The sequence below is a fragment of the Corvus hawaiiensis genome, chromosome 5 (genome assembly GCF_020740725.1).
Source record: "Corvus hawaiiensis isolate bCorHaw1 chromosome 5, bCorHaw1.pri.cur, whole genome shotgun sequence".
NCBI lineage: Eukaryota > Metazoa > Chordata > Aves > Passeriformes > Corvidae > Corvus > Corvus hawaiiensis.
Genome location: NC_063217.1, coordinates 62359311 through 62376377, shown reverse-complemented (window position 1 = coordinate 62376377; position 17067 = coordinate 62359311). Strand labels below are relative to the sequence as shown.

At 48.4% G+C, this 17067-nt stretch overlaps 1 protein-coding gene across 1 annotated transcript; it reads right to left on the bottom strand.

The window, feature by feature from the left end:
• Positions 1-1492: 1492 nt before the first annotated feature.
• Positions 1493-13973, bottom strand: HPSE (heparanase). The gene is given in 13 exon segments (XM_048304966.1): positions 1493-3464; positions 4192-4338; positions 4493-4611; positions 6268-6382; positions 6901-7007; positions 7621-7714; positions 9091-9138; positions 9658-9829; positions 10282-10455; positions 10815-10940; positions 11969-12114; positions 13604-13854; positions 13856-13973. Coding segments are annotated over 13 exon segments (1725 nt in total). The 5' UTR covers positions 13922-13973; the 3' UTR covers positions 1493-3304.
• Between the last annotated feature and the right edge of the window lie 3094 nt (positions 13974-17067).

Genomic DNA, 17067 nt, shown 5'->3' with positions numbered 1-17067 from the left:
AGAAATAAAAGCCCCAGAGATAAGGGTGGGGCAGGCATTGGTCCTGTGAGGGTGATGTTCGTCTCTCTATCATAACTGTCTGGGAGTGCTGGGATCCAGCATCTTTCCCATTCCCTGCACTTATGTCCCTCTTCCTCTGTTTGCATAGAGCTAACAGTAGGTAGTAGCTAGGATGTGCAGTACTGTGAAGAGAAAGGTGGTTACTGAGCCATAAAGCAAACCTCCCCACCCCACGGTGAAGAACCGGGCTCAGAGAACGAGACGTGGTTGGCAGCAGCTGCTATTTGCATGCACAAAATCCCCGGGCCCCTCCTGGTAGTTCCTGTCTGCCAATCACCAGCATATGTATCAGGTCTGAGTCAGACTGGGTGCAGGGCTTCCGAACTGGTGGGCAAACACAACGGAAACACACCAGCCTGTGTAGGATTTCTTTCATTTTTGTGTACTTGGGTACTCTTGTTGATAACCAAAAAAAAGCACAGGTAGTTATGACCAAAAGAAAAGTAGGGAGTGTCCTGGTATCAGTATGTCAAAAAGGAGTCTTAAAAAAAATGAAGATAGCTGTCTCGGTTTTGAAAGACAGGTGTCTGCTAAGGAAGGCAGAGGCCCCCCTTGAAGTGGCAGATATAACCCCTTTTCCCTCCAAGCTATTATATTTTGAAATCAAGAGCCTTTAGGCGAAGATGTGGGAAATAGGAATAACAGTTCTTTACTATATATATATATGTATATAACCAGTCAAACAAAACAACAACAACTATGGCAGTAACAGCAATCACAAACCCAGTCCCAGCCTTCTCGGCTGTCAGGCCCTTTCCCCTCGGGTGCAGTTCCGCTCGCAGCCGGCAGGGGCGCTGGCGGCTCCCGGTGAGCAGGGCAGGTGCGATGGTTCCCCCGCGGCTGCAGGGGGCGCTCCGGAGCGAGCTCGGGAAACCCGCGGCTCTGGTGCCCTGGGATCCCGGGAAGGATGGAACAAAGGCTTCACAAACCGCTGGGCAGCCGATCCCGGACTCTCAGGAACAGCAGGCTGAAACGGCAGGCTGGAACGGCAGGGACGGACGCAAATCCCGGGTGGCAGGCGAGATGTATCCAGATGGGAGAACCCCACGGAGGCCCAGGCAGGCAGGGCGAGCAGGGCTACAGCGTAGCGAAAGCTCGAAGCAGCAGCGGAGCAGGGCAGCCACAGCCCGGTCTCCAGCAGGGCAGGGAAAAGCGGCTTTTGGGGTCCCGGCGTTGTTTCCAGCAGGAAGAAAGAACGGCCAAAAAGAAAGAAGCAGCAGCTCCTTTCTCTGCAGCTTCTCTCTCCGGACGCTCAGAGCAAACTGACCCCACACCCAGGTGTAGACAAAGGAGTAGCCAGGCCCGCCCCACTCCCCTTTTTGTCTTTCTTAAGTACAGCTATTTGTCCCCTAGCAACATGCATATGGGAGAAAATTCCTTCAACAGGAAAAAAAACTAAGACTAAACTAAAACCCCAACAATAGCCAAAAGCTGGTATAAATAGTTTTAATTAAAATCTTCAAATACAAAACCCACAAGCATTGGAATAAACAAAATTTTTAGAAGAGTTCTAAAAAGAAGCTACCAGACAAATAATAACTTTGATGTTTTAGTTGTAACTTATATTTTAATAACAATAATAAGATATTATTAACTTTATACTGACTGTACGTAAGACTTTCCACTCCGTCTTATACTCTCTTTACTTCTTTTATGGAACTTGGACAACATAAACAAACTCAGCCTTCCTCATTTCTGATCTGTGTTATCCCCTGATACATAACCCTTCACAGAATGCATCTGTGGATGCACACACTCCTTTGACACACTGAACTCAAGTATAACCTTTTTAGTGTGCAGGTTGTCATCACAGCTACAAAAGTACATCAGTTTCAAAAGTACTCTCATTAAAAAAAGGTTCCCTGCCCTACATTAAGTCCCATGTAGCTGGTAGCATCTTTTTAAACCTTAAAAAGGGAAGTACAGTCATGTGGAGTTGTTCTTCCCTGCTGTGCTCAAAATATCATAAGGCATTGACAGTTGTGTGGGTTACCTTCAAGAAAAGTAGATGCAAATAAATATGTGCAGGTGGCCACAGCTACTGTCCGAGGCCTTTTGTTGCTCTGGGGACCAGCAGCCTGTGTGCCACAGGGAGCTATTGCTGGCACAGCCAACTGCAAAAATGGTGAAGGCACAGCTGGGGAGAAAAGCCACCACCAACATAGATTTCTGTCCAAAATCGCTGTTCTCCCAGTAGGAAGGATGTGAGCCTGGCTGGGCAGTTCTGTCCCCAGGATGCTCTAAGGCCACTGATATCCCTCTGGTGGTTGAGGGGTGAGTGGTTTGCTCAGCCTCTTTCCTATGCCGTTTCCGCGAGGTTAGGGAGTGTAAAGCAGAGAGAGCTTCACCCGTGCATAGGTTCAGGGAAGTCCTTTCCAGCTGAGCTGCCTGCAGGGCGGTGCAGGTTAAGGAGTCACAAACTCTCACAGTGCAGCCCCCTGAGCACAGAGGGTTATTGCCAGGGCGCTGGCAGGCTCCTCTCCTTTCCTTGCAGGGAGGAAGTGTGTGATGGCAGAGGCAGACCACCCTAAAGGAACAGCCTGCATTTCCTGCGCCAACAACTCGCCTTTGGAAAGCACATGGCCACAGCTCCATCTTGTGACTGAACTCCCCTGGCTTGAGAAAAATGTGTGGCGCCACCCCAAATCTGATAGAGGATCTGGTTTCTCTGCGTGGCCTTTCCCCGTGCAAACACCCTGACCGTGGTTTGCTTTGCATGTCCACACTTTCCACCCCAAGATACCCTCAGCAACCATAACCCCCTCTCAGGCTTCCCCACATGGTGCAAAGTCACAGCTGTGCAGCTGAAATGAAAACCCTGCTCATCCTTTCTAAAGGCAAGCTTTTGAAGAAACTGCTTTAGGAGCTGTGCTTGCAGAAATGAGAGGGAGATGGGAGGTTGCAGTGCCTGGGCTGCCAGAGCCCCAAGCAGTGTGAGAAGCTGATGTGGCTCTGTGCATGGTGTGGAGGAGGATTCCATGCTCAAACACAGTGATAGGCTGGATCAAGAGCAAAACCAGTCCCTGCCTGGTCTTGTTCTACCTGGATAATTCTCCTGGGATCTTTCACGTACCAATTACCCAGTGGGATCTTATGTCTTCCCCAGCTCTCAGTTCATACTAGTGCTACAACATTTGCATCCCTTACCAGAATTAAATCCCGTGGTAGAAATGTGAATTTCTAGGATTAGAATTCCCTACTAGCTAAGTGCTTTTCATTTATCCTGAGTGTGTGTATTGACCACTTAAATGCAAGCAATAGCTTTGGCATTTTTGATAACATAAAAGCCATAGGAAAAGGCTGGAAGGCCGAGCAGGGTGCCGGGACCAAGGGGCTTTTCCATAAGCTCTGGCAGTGTTTCGTCATCCAGCATCCGTAGCACATGGCCATTCAGCTCAATAGACCTGGAGAAGGGACAGAGAGACTGTTTGGGCAGCTGTGCTCTGTTTACCACTGAGTACAAACTGCTCTGGGCCTGAGTGTAAACAGTAACTCAGCCCAAAGCCAAACTAAACTTCCCTTGAGTGTGTGTGTACACACATACACACAGACATCTGTAGCACTCCCTCTGCAAGGACTCCTTCAGAGTGGTAGCACTAGCACATCAAAAAGTACATTTCTTTCTCTTCCAGTGAGGTCAACAGCTAAAAAAAGGCTTTGAAAAGTACAAATTTTAATTGTTTTTTTCTCTTAAAAATATGCATATTATTCTATGCCCACAGAGCAGATCCATTCCCTGTGGATGTATTAACAATGACAACAAAAACACCCCATCAACATACAAAGCCTAAACACATTGCTGTAAATCAGGAGCCAGCACTTGGGAAAGCAATATACCTGTGCTTGTGCAAAAAAAAATAAAGGACTTTAGCTGCTGGTCCAGAGTGCTTGTGCCTGCTAGGAGATACTTCCAAATTAACATCAGGTGAATGTCCTTATAACTTAGCAAGCTTTCAGTAGCCTGAGTTTAGGAGACCTGATTTAACAGAAGTCAGATCTTACTGAAAAAAACCCATATGACTGAATGGTAACCTCTTCTTTCCCCTGGCAAATTGAATAAGGTGAGGTTTTAAAGACCTTCTAAGCCTACTCACAGTCTTTTCCACAGGGGCCGGAGGAATTGTAACTTACCTGGAAAGAATGTTCTCTTTGCCATGAGGCAATAAGAGGTACTGATCCACGTGCTTGCTCGATAGGTAATTCGGTAGCTCCAAATGTTGGGTAACATTATAGAGGTTTAAGGCAAACAGTGTCACATCCCCTTCTCTGTACTTTGGGCTGCAAGGCAAGAGAAGGTGATGGTGGGGATGAGGAGACAAAGAGGTTTCACAGAAAAAATGTGCGAACCTGCACTGTCCCAAATGACATTTGTTGGCCCGGTGTTGGCTGCGGGCTCAGTTTTTGGGATATTTTGTCCTTTCTGGAGGCTTACTTGAGGCTGTTTGTGCAGTGGAGGTAGACACGGAGCTTCCTCTTGTCAGCGCCTGCCAGGCCGACCTGCAGCACCTTGGTACCCACCAGCTTCTTGTAGAGCAGAGAGAGCCAGTAGTCCTGGGAGGCACAAAAAAATATGGAAAAGTTTATGTACATGCCAGGTGCTCCACTCAGCAGAGCTGTGAATCTAACCGTCATTTAGAAGCTCGTTTCAAGAGGTTTTCCCCTACAGCTTTTTGCTTTACCAAGCTTTTCACCCTATCTATTTAGATTCACACAAACACCATAGCTACAAGGGAAGCCCTGCCTGTGAGCAGCTAAGGTACCTTAGAGTCATTTCTCCCCTCATTTGCAACTCTCAGAGCTCTGTCAGGGAGAGATTGTTTGCATTTTGGAAACACCCTTCTGCAGGGTACAGAGAACCTGAGGGCTGAATGCAGGGGTGTGAACTGCCCTTCCTGCAGGAAAGCTTGCGCCTAAGGCACAGGTGCAACACCAGAAAGAAACTCCTAAACTCTAACGCCTTTCATTAACATTTTACTTTTGAACAGGTCTCAGGATTGATTTCTGAACCCGAGTCACCAGTGCATCCTCTGACACACCAGGATGATGCCTCAGAGCAGGATGATGCCCAGCGCAGACTCATTTTTTCGAGGTCTTTCCAGGCTTTCAGGGAGCTTCTCCCAGCTCATCTGTTTGTCTTTGAGGTTTTTCTAGGAGGAAAACCTTTGTGTTTCTCTTCTGACTCACCACAAGCCTGGGAAAGTACTTTTCCTATCAGCCTTCATGCTCAATCCCTCTGCAAGGAGGTGCAGCCTTCTGACGCTGCTGAGCTTCCTAATTTCTGTGCTAACTACAGCTGATGGACTTGGGTTTGAATTTCCCTGCCTCTGAAGCGTTATTGGCTTGATTAACATCTGTACTGCCTGTAGGTGAGGAACAAGGCACATAGTTTCAGTCCAACTTAAATCTATTTTAAATGAGGGAATAAAAAGCCCAAAGCAATGAGCCTGATGATGCAGCCCCTGGCATAGGAACCAGCTGAGCAAGCAGGACAGGAAATCCCCATATGCTGGGTTTTCTTTCAGGCTGGATCTAAGACAACCCACGAAAATCACAATTTGGAAGCAGAAAAATGAGAGGGAAGCTAAAAAGAAAGATGCTGTCCTCTCACCCCAAGCTAAGTGCTAGTAGTACAAAGAAATGTGCTATATGTGCAAGAACAATGTATAGTTCCTATAATAAAGTTTTATCACAGCAAAATGTTATTTCCTAATGAATCAAACTATACTGAATATACGTTTCAATTTAATTATCCTTCAGACACCACTGTAGGATGAATATGCTCATGACCTATAATGCTTGAGTCTTGACTTCATGTTGGCCAGGTTTTCGTGTGGAATATGATTTATTTTAATACCTCTTTTCAATTCTGTTTATAAACTCAGCTGAGGAGTAGCCAAACCAAAACAGGCCATCCAGAAAAGCCTTGTGAGCTCCAGGAGCACCTGCGTACAAACCAGAGCATTGTGTCCCACGGATCAGTCTCTGCCGTGCTGAAGACTGGCTGCACCCCTGCAGTTGCACTAAATATCTTGTGCGCATACATATATATGTAATAACACATTAACCCCTAGTGGAACATGAGATAACTTTAGGTACAAGGATACCTGTGACCATCCAAGCAAAAAAAGGTGTTAAAATAGCGGACTTGTCCCTCCACACCCAGCATTGCCTGTGCAGAGGTGCATTCAGGGGGTGTCATTTACATACCGGCAAAGGCTCAAAGTTGGCATCCACCAGGTGATAGGTCCCTGCCCCAAAGAAAACCTGTCTCATCACCACATCAATCCCCTGCCTGGCTGAAAGCCCGAGTTTGTCCAACCACCTGCCAAAAAATGAGGCAAATATCACACAGATGAAATTGCTGACCTCAACTGTACCCTCTTGCCCCTCTCCAACCAGCTCGGGAAGCATGAAAGCAAAAATTAGTGCATGATGCTGACTTCCTTAAAATCACACAAATAATTTCAATTCAGATCTTGCATTGATTACATGAAAAAGTAATTTCAGACCACCTCTTGAAGTCCAAGTTGGTGGGAACAGTTGCTCTGTTCCCCTGTTTGCAGGTGGTGGAAACCAGGAGCGGCAGCAGATTCTCCTGAACTGGCCAAGGGTCTGAAGGCTGAGAGAAATCATCACACCAACAACAAGGTCACCTGTCATTACCAGACTTTGACTTGCTGGTCCACCAGGCCCTTCTAAAAAGGTCATCATGTCTTATAGGAGGGAAAAAAACTGCCCACACTCCCCAGAAAGCCTGAGGAAGCCACATTCCTCCTGTGGGGCAGCCCTCTTCAGCTGGCAAAATATGTAATTTCCCCACACCTGGGACATGGTACTCACATAAAGCCAGCAACATAAGTGTTAGACAGTCTGGGAGCTCCTCCTCCATAGGCAGAGCTTGTCTCTCCCAGCCAGACCTTCTTGTCTGGAACAGTCCCACCAACAATCTGGCCAGTGTGGCATTAGGGAAGAAGAGAAAGAGACAACAGTTAAGTTCTTTGGCTACTGAAATAAACAACATTTTGTGCTTTAGCCAAAGGCTCATTTAGGATGTATGCATTTAAGGGATAACACCCTGAGATGGGATGTCACAGAAATTTGGATCTAAAGGACTAGAAGTAGATTTACATCTTCCCCCCAAAAAAAACTTGCTACCCATGTAAAACATCACTAAATCCAGGTCCCATAATTCTTCTTGTGCTGAGTAGTGCTATATTCTAAGTTATACTGTTCTCAGGATCTCAAAATACAAAAAAAAATGCAGCCGGGAAAATGGGATAACCATAACTTACACCCCTGAGTAATTACTACATCAATAAATGAGAATGCTGTAAATGTGTAATGCATGGCATCACGCACTTTTGCTGCATAGCAAACTGATGGAGATCATTTATTGTTAGTATTGCTAATCTTATGGGGTTTTTTTTAAATTTACAGCGTCAGCAGAACACAAGCTTTGAGCATCCCTATTTATTGCTAGTAAGAAATGGTGCTTTATTCTGGATTCTCTGCTAACCCCCTGGAAACTGAACTTAGGAATGATTGAACAGGACAAGGCACCTCCAGGACTTCATATATGGCTGCGGCAAAGGAATCCAGCACTTCAGGGCTCAAGAAATCCCCCCTTGTTGCACTCCGTCCATTCACATAGTAACTGAAAATAGGGGAAAAAACATAGCCAAAATTAGGGAAAAATACCACCAGTGGTACAAAACACCACTGAAAGTATTCAGTTGATTGGTACATTTATCCACAGCACGGTTTTTCTGTCCAGTGCTTTTTAGTTTTTGTTTTCCAGATGTGTAGGTCTGTCACTTGTATTTAAGGGACTATCAGATATAATTACCTCCATAGAGGCAGGATATCACAGAAATTTCCACCAGTAGAAGTATTAGGTTTGTTTGCATCTACTCGTTTAGAATAAGGAAAACATCACCAAGAGCCAGCTTCTGTATCTCTTCTCTTGTTGAGGAGTCTGACACTCCTATGTGATTACTTGCTTTACTGTATCAAGTTATATATTAAAAATATAATATCCCAGAATCTGTCCCTCTGCTGGAATATTTTGGCCACTTGGAGGGCGCCAGAATGTGGGCATCCTTGTGGCATGAAGGTTGCCCTCCACCATGAGCAGAAGAGCTTTTAAGTCTGGTTTGTCCACATAAATTGGGATCCCTGTGGTTTTTGCATTTCATCCTATCACTCAGTCCTACCAGAAGTAGCTGAAGCCTTCCAGCCACAAGAGGAAGCTAAAACCTGATAATCCTAAATTAGTAAAGAACAGGCCAGGAAGGGGAAAGGACATATTTCATGCCTTTCTAGTAGCTCAAAATACAGAGATAATTCATGTATGTATGCATATATATAAAAAATAAGTATGTGCCTCTTTTCCCACTGTTACCTCACTGATGCATGTAAATGTCCTGCTTTTGACATGCCTTCACATGGAAAAGACGTTCAAACATGTGGAGTTCATGGCCCTGGGGCCAACTTACTCCACTGCCCTCGTGAGCACTTTAAACCTACAAATCAAGAGCAAAGGGCCACGTGCCAGGGCTGCTTGCGCTGCATGTGGGATCTGAGGGTGAGTTACCCACACAGAGACTAAAATGACTCAGAGAACAAACTCAAGGGAGCAGGAGGAGCTGCTGGCACTTTTCCATGGACAAGGGTCAGCCAGACCTGCAGGGCTTTTCCTTTATATCAAGTAGATATAAATAGAGCAAGCAAAATGATCCTCTTGCATATAATGCATTTTCTGCTGCTGTGCTTATGTGACAACCCCCCACCACAGCTTTTGGGTCTCTGCACCAAGTAGACCCTTTGGAGACTTCAGCATTTCTGTAATGTGCTCCCTCAATTCATCTCTTATTCTGAACAGAGAAATTTGTGGAGAGGCCCCCAAGGAACTGTCGAAAGGCACATTTCACCCCTCTTTTCTGTTGAGATTGACAGTTCTGTTCAAATTGACATTTTGTAAAGAAAACGAGGCAGTAATCAGAGTGATAGTGGTATCCAAGCGGTACTTACTGGTGCCATGTGACTGAGTCGATGACCTTCCCTCCCGATTTCAGGAAGCTGCAACCAGAGGGCATGGCGGAGAGCAGACGGTTAGCAGTACTAGTGATGGGTCATGGCCCTCCCACCAGTGCAACGCCAATCGCAGCCCCCCCTCCCCCCCAGCTGGCAGTACTGATGGTGAGTGCTTGGGGACCAGGCTTGCCATGGCTTTTATGCAGGCTTTGGGCAGCCGGGCTGCCTCCGCAGGTTGCTGGGAAGATGAACTGATGTTTATATAACACATGGGTGTTTCTCAGGCTAAAAGCCCTTGTTGGCACAACCCTAGAGCCAGTGCTCAGTGGGAAAACGTGTGGACCACTGGTGTACTGCCAGCAGCTGAGTTTCACCTGGCTGAGTATTCAAGCCTTGAACTCATGCATGCAGGTAAGATTTTAGTTGTCCTCAGTCAAGGGAAAAAAAATTGTTCAACCCCTACCTTGAAGCCTCTTCATGCCTCCTGCATCTAGGGGCAGACAAGCCACAATTCTCCACACCTGCCCCACCCCAGGGAGTGCTGCTGGCACCTCACACCCCTACCTTCTCAGCAGTCTCTGAGTGTGCTTTCGGGGCTGCCCAACATCGGGACCATAGAGCTTGGCATGCTGGTAGAGGGCATAGTTATTCAGGAGCTGGCGTAAGTGAATAAAATCTTGCCCCAGCTGGAAGCCATCGATGTGGATGCCAGATTTCTTCCTGAAGCTGTTGGGCTCTGGGGAAGACACGTGCACATCAACATTCCACTCTATTTCTGGGGCACAGAATAGGGCAGTTACATCCAAATGGGAAGCACCAGTCCCCTAAGGCTTCACCTGATCTGGCCTGATGTGGGTGAGATATTGGAAGGTGAGCATGAAACCAAAAGCCCAGGGGATACAGCATGCTGCTGTCCAGCACTCTGTCGCAGCCAGTCCCCATAGGTGACATTCTGCACCTTGTGGGACATCGTTCACCTCATCTCAAAGCCCTAGTAGGATCAGCAAAATCATCTCAATTTGCTCATTCATTGTGTCTTCTTGTGAAATCCCTTGTTGCAAATTAAGACCTTAATGTCTCTTAATAAAACATCACCTTGCCTTTATGTGCCATCATCCAAAGTTACCAGACCATACCCTGTGGTGGTACTTTTCCAGGTGGCGGCTGGCCTGGCCAACAAGCACTTACCATTCCCAAGCTCCCAGGAGATGTTGTACCTCTGGGAAGCACAGTAGTCCAACAATTCCTGGGCATTCGAGCTGTCCCACTGCAAGCCACCTTTCCGCAGCAAGGCGTTGAGTCCAAAGATCAGGTGAAACCCTGAGCAGTTTGCAAAGCTGTAGAGAATATCCAGTGTATTTCCTGCACAGAGGAGAAAGGAGGGGTATTTATCTCAAGGTTAGAGTGTGCTAGTTGAGCTCTGGCCAAGCAACAATCTTTACTGCCTGTATTTATTTAGCCTGATGCTACAGATGTGCCAAACTCTCCCAACCAGACAGAAGAAGTCAGGCCCCACTACACAACATTTAACAAGTTTTGAGAACCTCCCAACTCCTGCAGCTGAATACTATTAAACGTGAGGTGGCAAACAGTGGGAAAAGAGTTCTCTGAATATTTTTCTAAGTGAGTGAAATGTTTCTTTTTCAGTGATTTCAGCTCCTAACAGCCTATGACCCTTTTACCATGGGGCAGAGAATTGCATCCCCCTGTTTAAGTCTTACTTGTAATGGTGGTGTTTTTGTGCTTTTTCCGGTTCTGTTCGGCAAGAATCAGCTTCTCCTGGCTAGGCCATTGGGCCAGCAGCAGCTTCTCAACAGCAGCAAATGCAGGTTTCGAGCCACAAGCCTCTGTAGGGCAGAAGGGTGATAGGAATTAACTCCTCACCTCCACAGCCAGCGAACCCTTGTTTCAGTGAGCTGACAAAGCGTAGACTGCCATGCCTGAGGGGCAAATAAGCCAACCTGGCATGCAGTGGTGTGGCTGGGATCACAACCCACCTTGCTGTGGGCAGGAACAGGGCAATGCTTCCTGCACTGCCCATCTCGTGCAGGGGAAAGTGCTGACTTCCCCACATGGCTCACTGGCAGGAGTCATAAGACACATTTCCTTCAAATTTCATGTTTTTTCTTGGCATGCAAACCAGGAACAAGCCATAACCAGAGAGGAAGGCAAAAGCCATAGTCACAGGAAGTGGCCACTTAGCAAAGTGCTATGAGGGGAAAAGTACCACTTGACTTCAAAACTGAGCATCACGGGGTTGCACAGTAGTGTAGGATTGCACTGTTGTGCTATGTGCCACAGGAACAGACAGGATTTTTTTCATCTGAAACACCTCTTGAAGAATTTATGCACTTTTGCTAAGTTCAAAAAGAAAATACCGAGCTCAAGCAGTTGGCAGGGGTCTAGCAGGTTTGCCCTGTCAAAGTGGCAAGAGGGCAAAGCTGCACCCCCAGCCCAGCTCTCTGGCTTTGGCAGAGAGATTGAACACTGTTCTCCTCAGATTATTTCTTCTGTATGTTACTTAATTTTCATAATGGAGCTGCAACTTCTGAGCTGACTTTGACTGCCTCCCAGGCAGTGGGGGAGCTCCCAAGACTGTTGCAGGAAGCAGAAGACAGCAAACGGAGAGTCTCAGCAGATGCCAGGGAGGATGCAAGTTTCCCCACATCCTTTCTCACTTTCCCATGGCTGGCACAGCTCTTCCCGCAAACCATGCTGAAAGCCCACAGATCTCCTCTCCATGGATGACAGCAATACTGACCCTGTGGAGGGCCCCCAATGCTGCTGCTGTGCTCTTGCAGCATCCTCAGCCTGTATCAAAGACCCTCCAAAACCCAGGATGGTTTCAAGTCTAACACATTGATGCCCACTTTACCTTGCTGTGCCTGAAGTTCCCAGAGGATTTTTTCTTCTGAAGTTGAATCCTTGTTGGGATCAAAGATAAGAAAATCTGTCTCAGTGCCACCAAACCTCAGGAAACCTGGGGACAGGGCCGTTGCCAGGGCACGCAGTTTGGAGTTGCTGAGGAAGGAATGCAGAGAAACAGAAAACCACTATATTTATGTAGACTGTGTTGAGGGTAAACATGGCAAGCACTTTGAGGACCATGCTGCAGCAGGTGACCTGGGGCTACCCAGTAGCCTCAGGGCATTCCTGACACCTTGCTGGGATCTGCATCCCAGCCCTCTGTCCTGTACAGTCTGATGTACAAGACGGACACTGATGGCCAAGTGAGCCAGGAGAGCGTCTATGAGGCAACAAGGGGAGGACATGCCTGAGGGAACATGGTCACGGGCAGGGAGTCAAATCTTGGGGCAAAGTAAGGCAAAACTTCAAAACAGGCTTGTTTTTTTGGTCCTAAACACCCTCCTCCCCCAGATGTTTTGGCTTTGTTTGTGCAACACCAACATAAATGTCCTGTGAGAAGGTGGACACAAAACTGACTTTACATCATCAGCCCCAACTTCCATCGACAACAGCCAAAGCAATTGCCTTTGTACCCAAGGGAGATTAGGACTCCCTGCTGGGACAAGTGTTAGCTTTATCAAAGCAGGTGTACAAAAGAACATAACTGTGATGTGCTCACACCCCGTGCAGGATGTGCAGTACCGACACCCAGCCCTCTCTGGGGGACACTGCGAGGCGTCAGAGGGCACCAGGCACGTTAGGCACTATCTGCTCCTGGTGACAAACAGCAGATTAGAGGCCACCAAATACTTCCTGCTCCTTGTGGTGGCAGGGCTGGCCCCAGACTGAACCGCAAGGTGTACGGTTGGGGCTGGATGCTGGGGACTTGAGCACTTTCCAGTAAAGCTGGTGACACCTTTCTCACCACTTCAGTAAGGAGGAAAACTTGCAAGTGGTGGGAAGAAGGAAATCAGGACTGGAGGATCCACATATTTTTTGAATACCTTCACAGATGGTGATCCCACCATCTGCTTCCCTGGGCAGCCTGTTCCAGTGCATGACTACCCTCTCAGTGAAGAAATTTTTCTTAATATCCAATCTAAACTCTCCCTGGTGCAACTTGAGGCCGTTTCCTCTCCTCCAGTCACTTGTTACCTGGAAGAGACCGACCCACATCTCACTACAACCTTCTTTCCGGTAGTTCGGGAAGCGATAAGGGCACCCTGAAGCCTCTATTTCTCGAGGCCGAACAACCGCAATTCTCTCAGTTTCCTTCTCTTTTTTTGTCCTGCTAGCAAAGCAGCTCCTCTCCCAGGCTTATCCCCGAGCTGACCCTTGCCTGCATTCACCCAGCCCAGCCACCCCTTCCCCGAGCACAAAGGAGCCGGCGAGGCTCGCACCTGCGGAAGGTACCGCCTTCTGCCCTGGGAGGATGGAATTCGTGAACCGCGAAGCAGAGGGGATCCAGCAGCCTCTTCCCGACCCCAGTTCCAGGGGTGGGGGACTCCCCGTTCTCCACAGCTCGCTCCGCAGCGCGTTTGCTGGGATGGCCCACCCTCCCAAGACCTTTTTCCTTTGCCCAAAGGGGCGAGAGGCGGCTCACCTGAGCAAGGCGACATAGCGCGGGTCCCGGGCGAGGCTGGCATCCAGCGTGAGGGAGAGGAAAGCCGGGCTCACCTCCCCTCGGGGGCTGCCCTGGAGCCCCAGCCGCAGCACCGCCGCCCGCTGCCCCTCGGCCAGCGCCGGCAGCAGCAGCAGGAGCGGCAGCAGCATCCTCCGCTCCCGGCCCCCCGCGCCGCCGCCGCCGGCACCACCCCCGCGGAGGGCGGGCCCGGGGCTGCAGCGCTCCGCTCCCCGCCGGGAAGAACCGCGCTGGCGTGAGCAGGACCTTCCTCACCCTCTGGAAGGGCTCCAACAGCATCTTCGAGCCTCAAATCAGCACCAAGACGCCCGAAACCCGGGGTTACCCAAACGCCTCAACCATTGCAAAATAAACCTGTGTTTCCAGCTGATTCCTTTCCTGCTCGCACCTTTGCACCCTTGCAGCCGCCTCCTCCAGCATCCCGGCCTGCCCGAGCGGCCGTGGGCGTTTCCGTGTACAACCAGCGGGCTGGAAAATGGCTACAGGCTGAACGCTGCCGCTCCAGGGCTGAGGTGTCAGCCTGGCACCCCAGCTGCCGCCTCCACTGCGGGAACCCGAGTCCCAGCAGCACACAGCCGTGTCAGGCTGAAACCTGCCTCTCCCCGCTACACTGTTGGAACAAGTGTGCGTCCTAATTACAGAGGCAGGAAGCTTGGAATTACTGTTACAAAAAGATTCAGGTCGGCTCTGGGCCTGCGCCCCAGGTGCTCCTCGAAGAGTCCAGTCTGTACCGAAACTCCTCCTTTGGCGACAGCTGGCCTTGCCCGGGAGGCCTGTCGGGAAGGAGCCAGCTGCAGCCACGGAGTAGGTATGGCTTAGTATCATAGAATGGCTTGTGTTATTCCAAACCCCACACCATGGGCAGGGATGCCTCCCACTAGACCAGGTTGCTCAAAGCCCCATCCAGCCTGGCCTTGAACACTTCCAGGAATGAGATGTCCACAGCTTCTCTGGGCAGCCTGTGCTGATGCCTCACCACCCGCACAGTAAATAGTTTCTTCCTGACATCAAGTCTAAACTAACCCTCCTTCAGCTTTAGGCTGCTCCCCTCTTGTCCTATCACTCCGTGCCCTTGCAAAAAGTCTCTCTACAGCTCTCTTGTTGTCCCTTCAGCTACTGGAAGGTGCTCTAAGGTCACCCTGGAGCATTCTCCTGTCCAGACTGAACAACCCCAGCTCTCAGCCTCTCCTCAAAGGAGAGTTGCTCCAGCCCTCTGATCACCTTTGTGGCCTCCTAACAGGTCCACATCCTTCTTATTTTGAGGGACCCACAGCTGGATGCAGTACCACAGATGGAGTCTGGAGTAGAGGGAGACAATCACCTCCCTCGACCTACTGCCCACTCTCCCTTTGATGCAGCCCAGATTACAGTTTGCTTTCTGGACTGCAAGAATGTTTCTAAGTTTCTATGCACACTGCTGAAACATTTGCAGAGTTTTTAATCAATTCCACTTAGCACCGCCGTTGCATTTTCCACCTGCACCAGTTCGTCCTGAAGTGTCCATGTTTCGTGTGAAGTTTGTTCTGAAAACAGCTGTCTGCTGGAACAGCCCGCGAATCTGTTACTTTATTTGGGTGCAGCACTTCCCACACGCACCGAAGTTTGGGCATTAATCAGCGTGGCTCAAGTGCTCGCCTGCCTGGCCCTTCCGGTTCCTGCTTGCTCTACATTTTTGTACTATTAAGTAACTCTCTACCAGAACTAGAAGAACTCGACCAAATTAATTCTGTTGCTGATAAACACATCCATGGCCCTGCCAAAAAGGAAGCACCAGTGACACTTCTGACTGTCCCAGTATCTTAGTCAGGGTAGTGCTTCCCATTTTGGGGGTGCAGCACCGATTATGTGCCTACGCCCCAGGAAGGGCTGGGGTGACTATCTGCCAGAGGAGTAACTCATCTATCAGCAGATGACTGGAGTACCAAACAAACTACCCAGCCCCATGGGTGAACTAAAGATATAAGAATGTAGTTCAGTGTGTGAGAAATCATTGCTGCAAACCTAGCTAAGGTTGTTACTACAGGTACAGGAAAGGTCAGGAGCAGTCAGGCAAGATGCAGCTGGTGCACAATTTTTTCTGTTGGAATTACCCTACTTCTGCCTTGATTTCTTCCATGTTCTTCTTTGAGAAGAGGCACTTTGAGGCACTTTCCACTGTGGTGTATTTCTCACAGCAAAGGCACAAGGTGTATTTCAAATGGTCAAGGCTATGGTCTGGATTCAGTTGCTGTGTACAGATGTGTGTATGTAAATTCTAGCACATGTTGTGTTTTTAGCAGCCTGCAAAACCTTCTATCAGGAAAACAATGCCCTCCAGCATTAGCTTAAGAGCTTGAAGTACTAAATGAGAAGCGGCAGCTTTTGCCTGGGCATTTTCCACATGGTTTTATACACATTTTAAAATACTGCAGAGTAGGGGAGATCAGTACAGATGTATTTGGACTCATGGAAATTAGTCCAGAATTTGAGTGGTGCCCTATGAGCTCCAAGGGGAGCACTTAAGAAGTAGGACTAGGCTTAAGCCCACTTGAGTGTTACTTGAAATCAGCTCTAAACAAGCATCCCATCCCACTTCCTCACTCCACAGAAAGCCTACACCCTGCATTGTGACATTCAAATTCTTTGGTCTTGCAGCTCCTATCAGGCAGTCCTGCTTCTCCCGTGACAGATGCCATTAGACACCCTGTGATGACTAGGTTTTTATAACTAGAAAGAACTAAAAATAAAACCTTCCAGGAATTTCAACTGTCTGACAGCAGCAGCACCAGGCTATTGCTAACAGGGGCACCACTGCTGTTCCTGGGCAAGCATCAAGAACTGATACATTTATATCTATATGTATGTCAGTGCTTTACCTTGTGCATACTAAGGGAATTCAGAAGGAAGGAGCTGCCTGTACAAAAGGCAAACAATTCTTGTGGCAGAGCAGTGTTTGGGCAGGTGAACAGAGCTGACCTGTGTCAGAGTACTGCTCTGTTTCTATGTAAGAAGCCTCAGGAAGAGGAAACTAAGGCTAAGCTGATGCCAAGAAAGCATGGAAACTGTAAAAACAGAAATGCCTGTCAAAGTGGTTTTGTAAGGTATCCTTCCTCCCTGCTGCAAGCCTGCAGCCAGACCTTGTCCTGACACAGCACACAGCTCTCAGCACTTCCAGCTGGTTTTATTTCTGAAGCCAGCTGGTTATGGGAGTCTGAGATGGCACACACTGTTTGTTCAGAGATGGAAATGACACCTTGGGTCTAGATTTTAGCAGTTCTCTTTGAAATGCACATAGAGATTAAATGAAGCTTTAAAAGGAAGGACAAAGTGAGAGCTAGGCAGGACTAACTCAAATGGAAACAGCTTTCCAGAACACAGGAACACAATAGGTCTCATTCACACAATGAAAATTATCAGCTAAATAATACCCTAAGCCTGACTCTCTT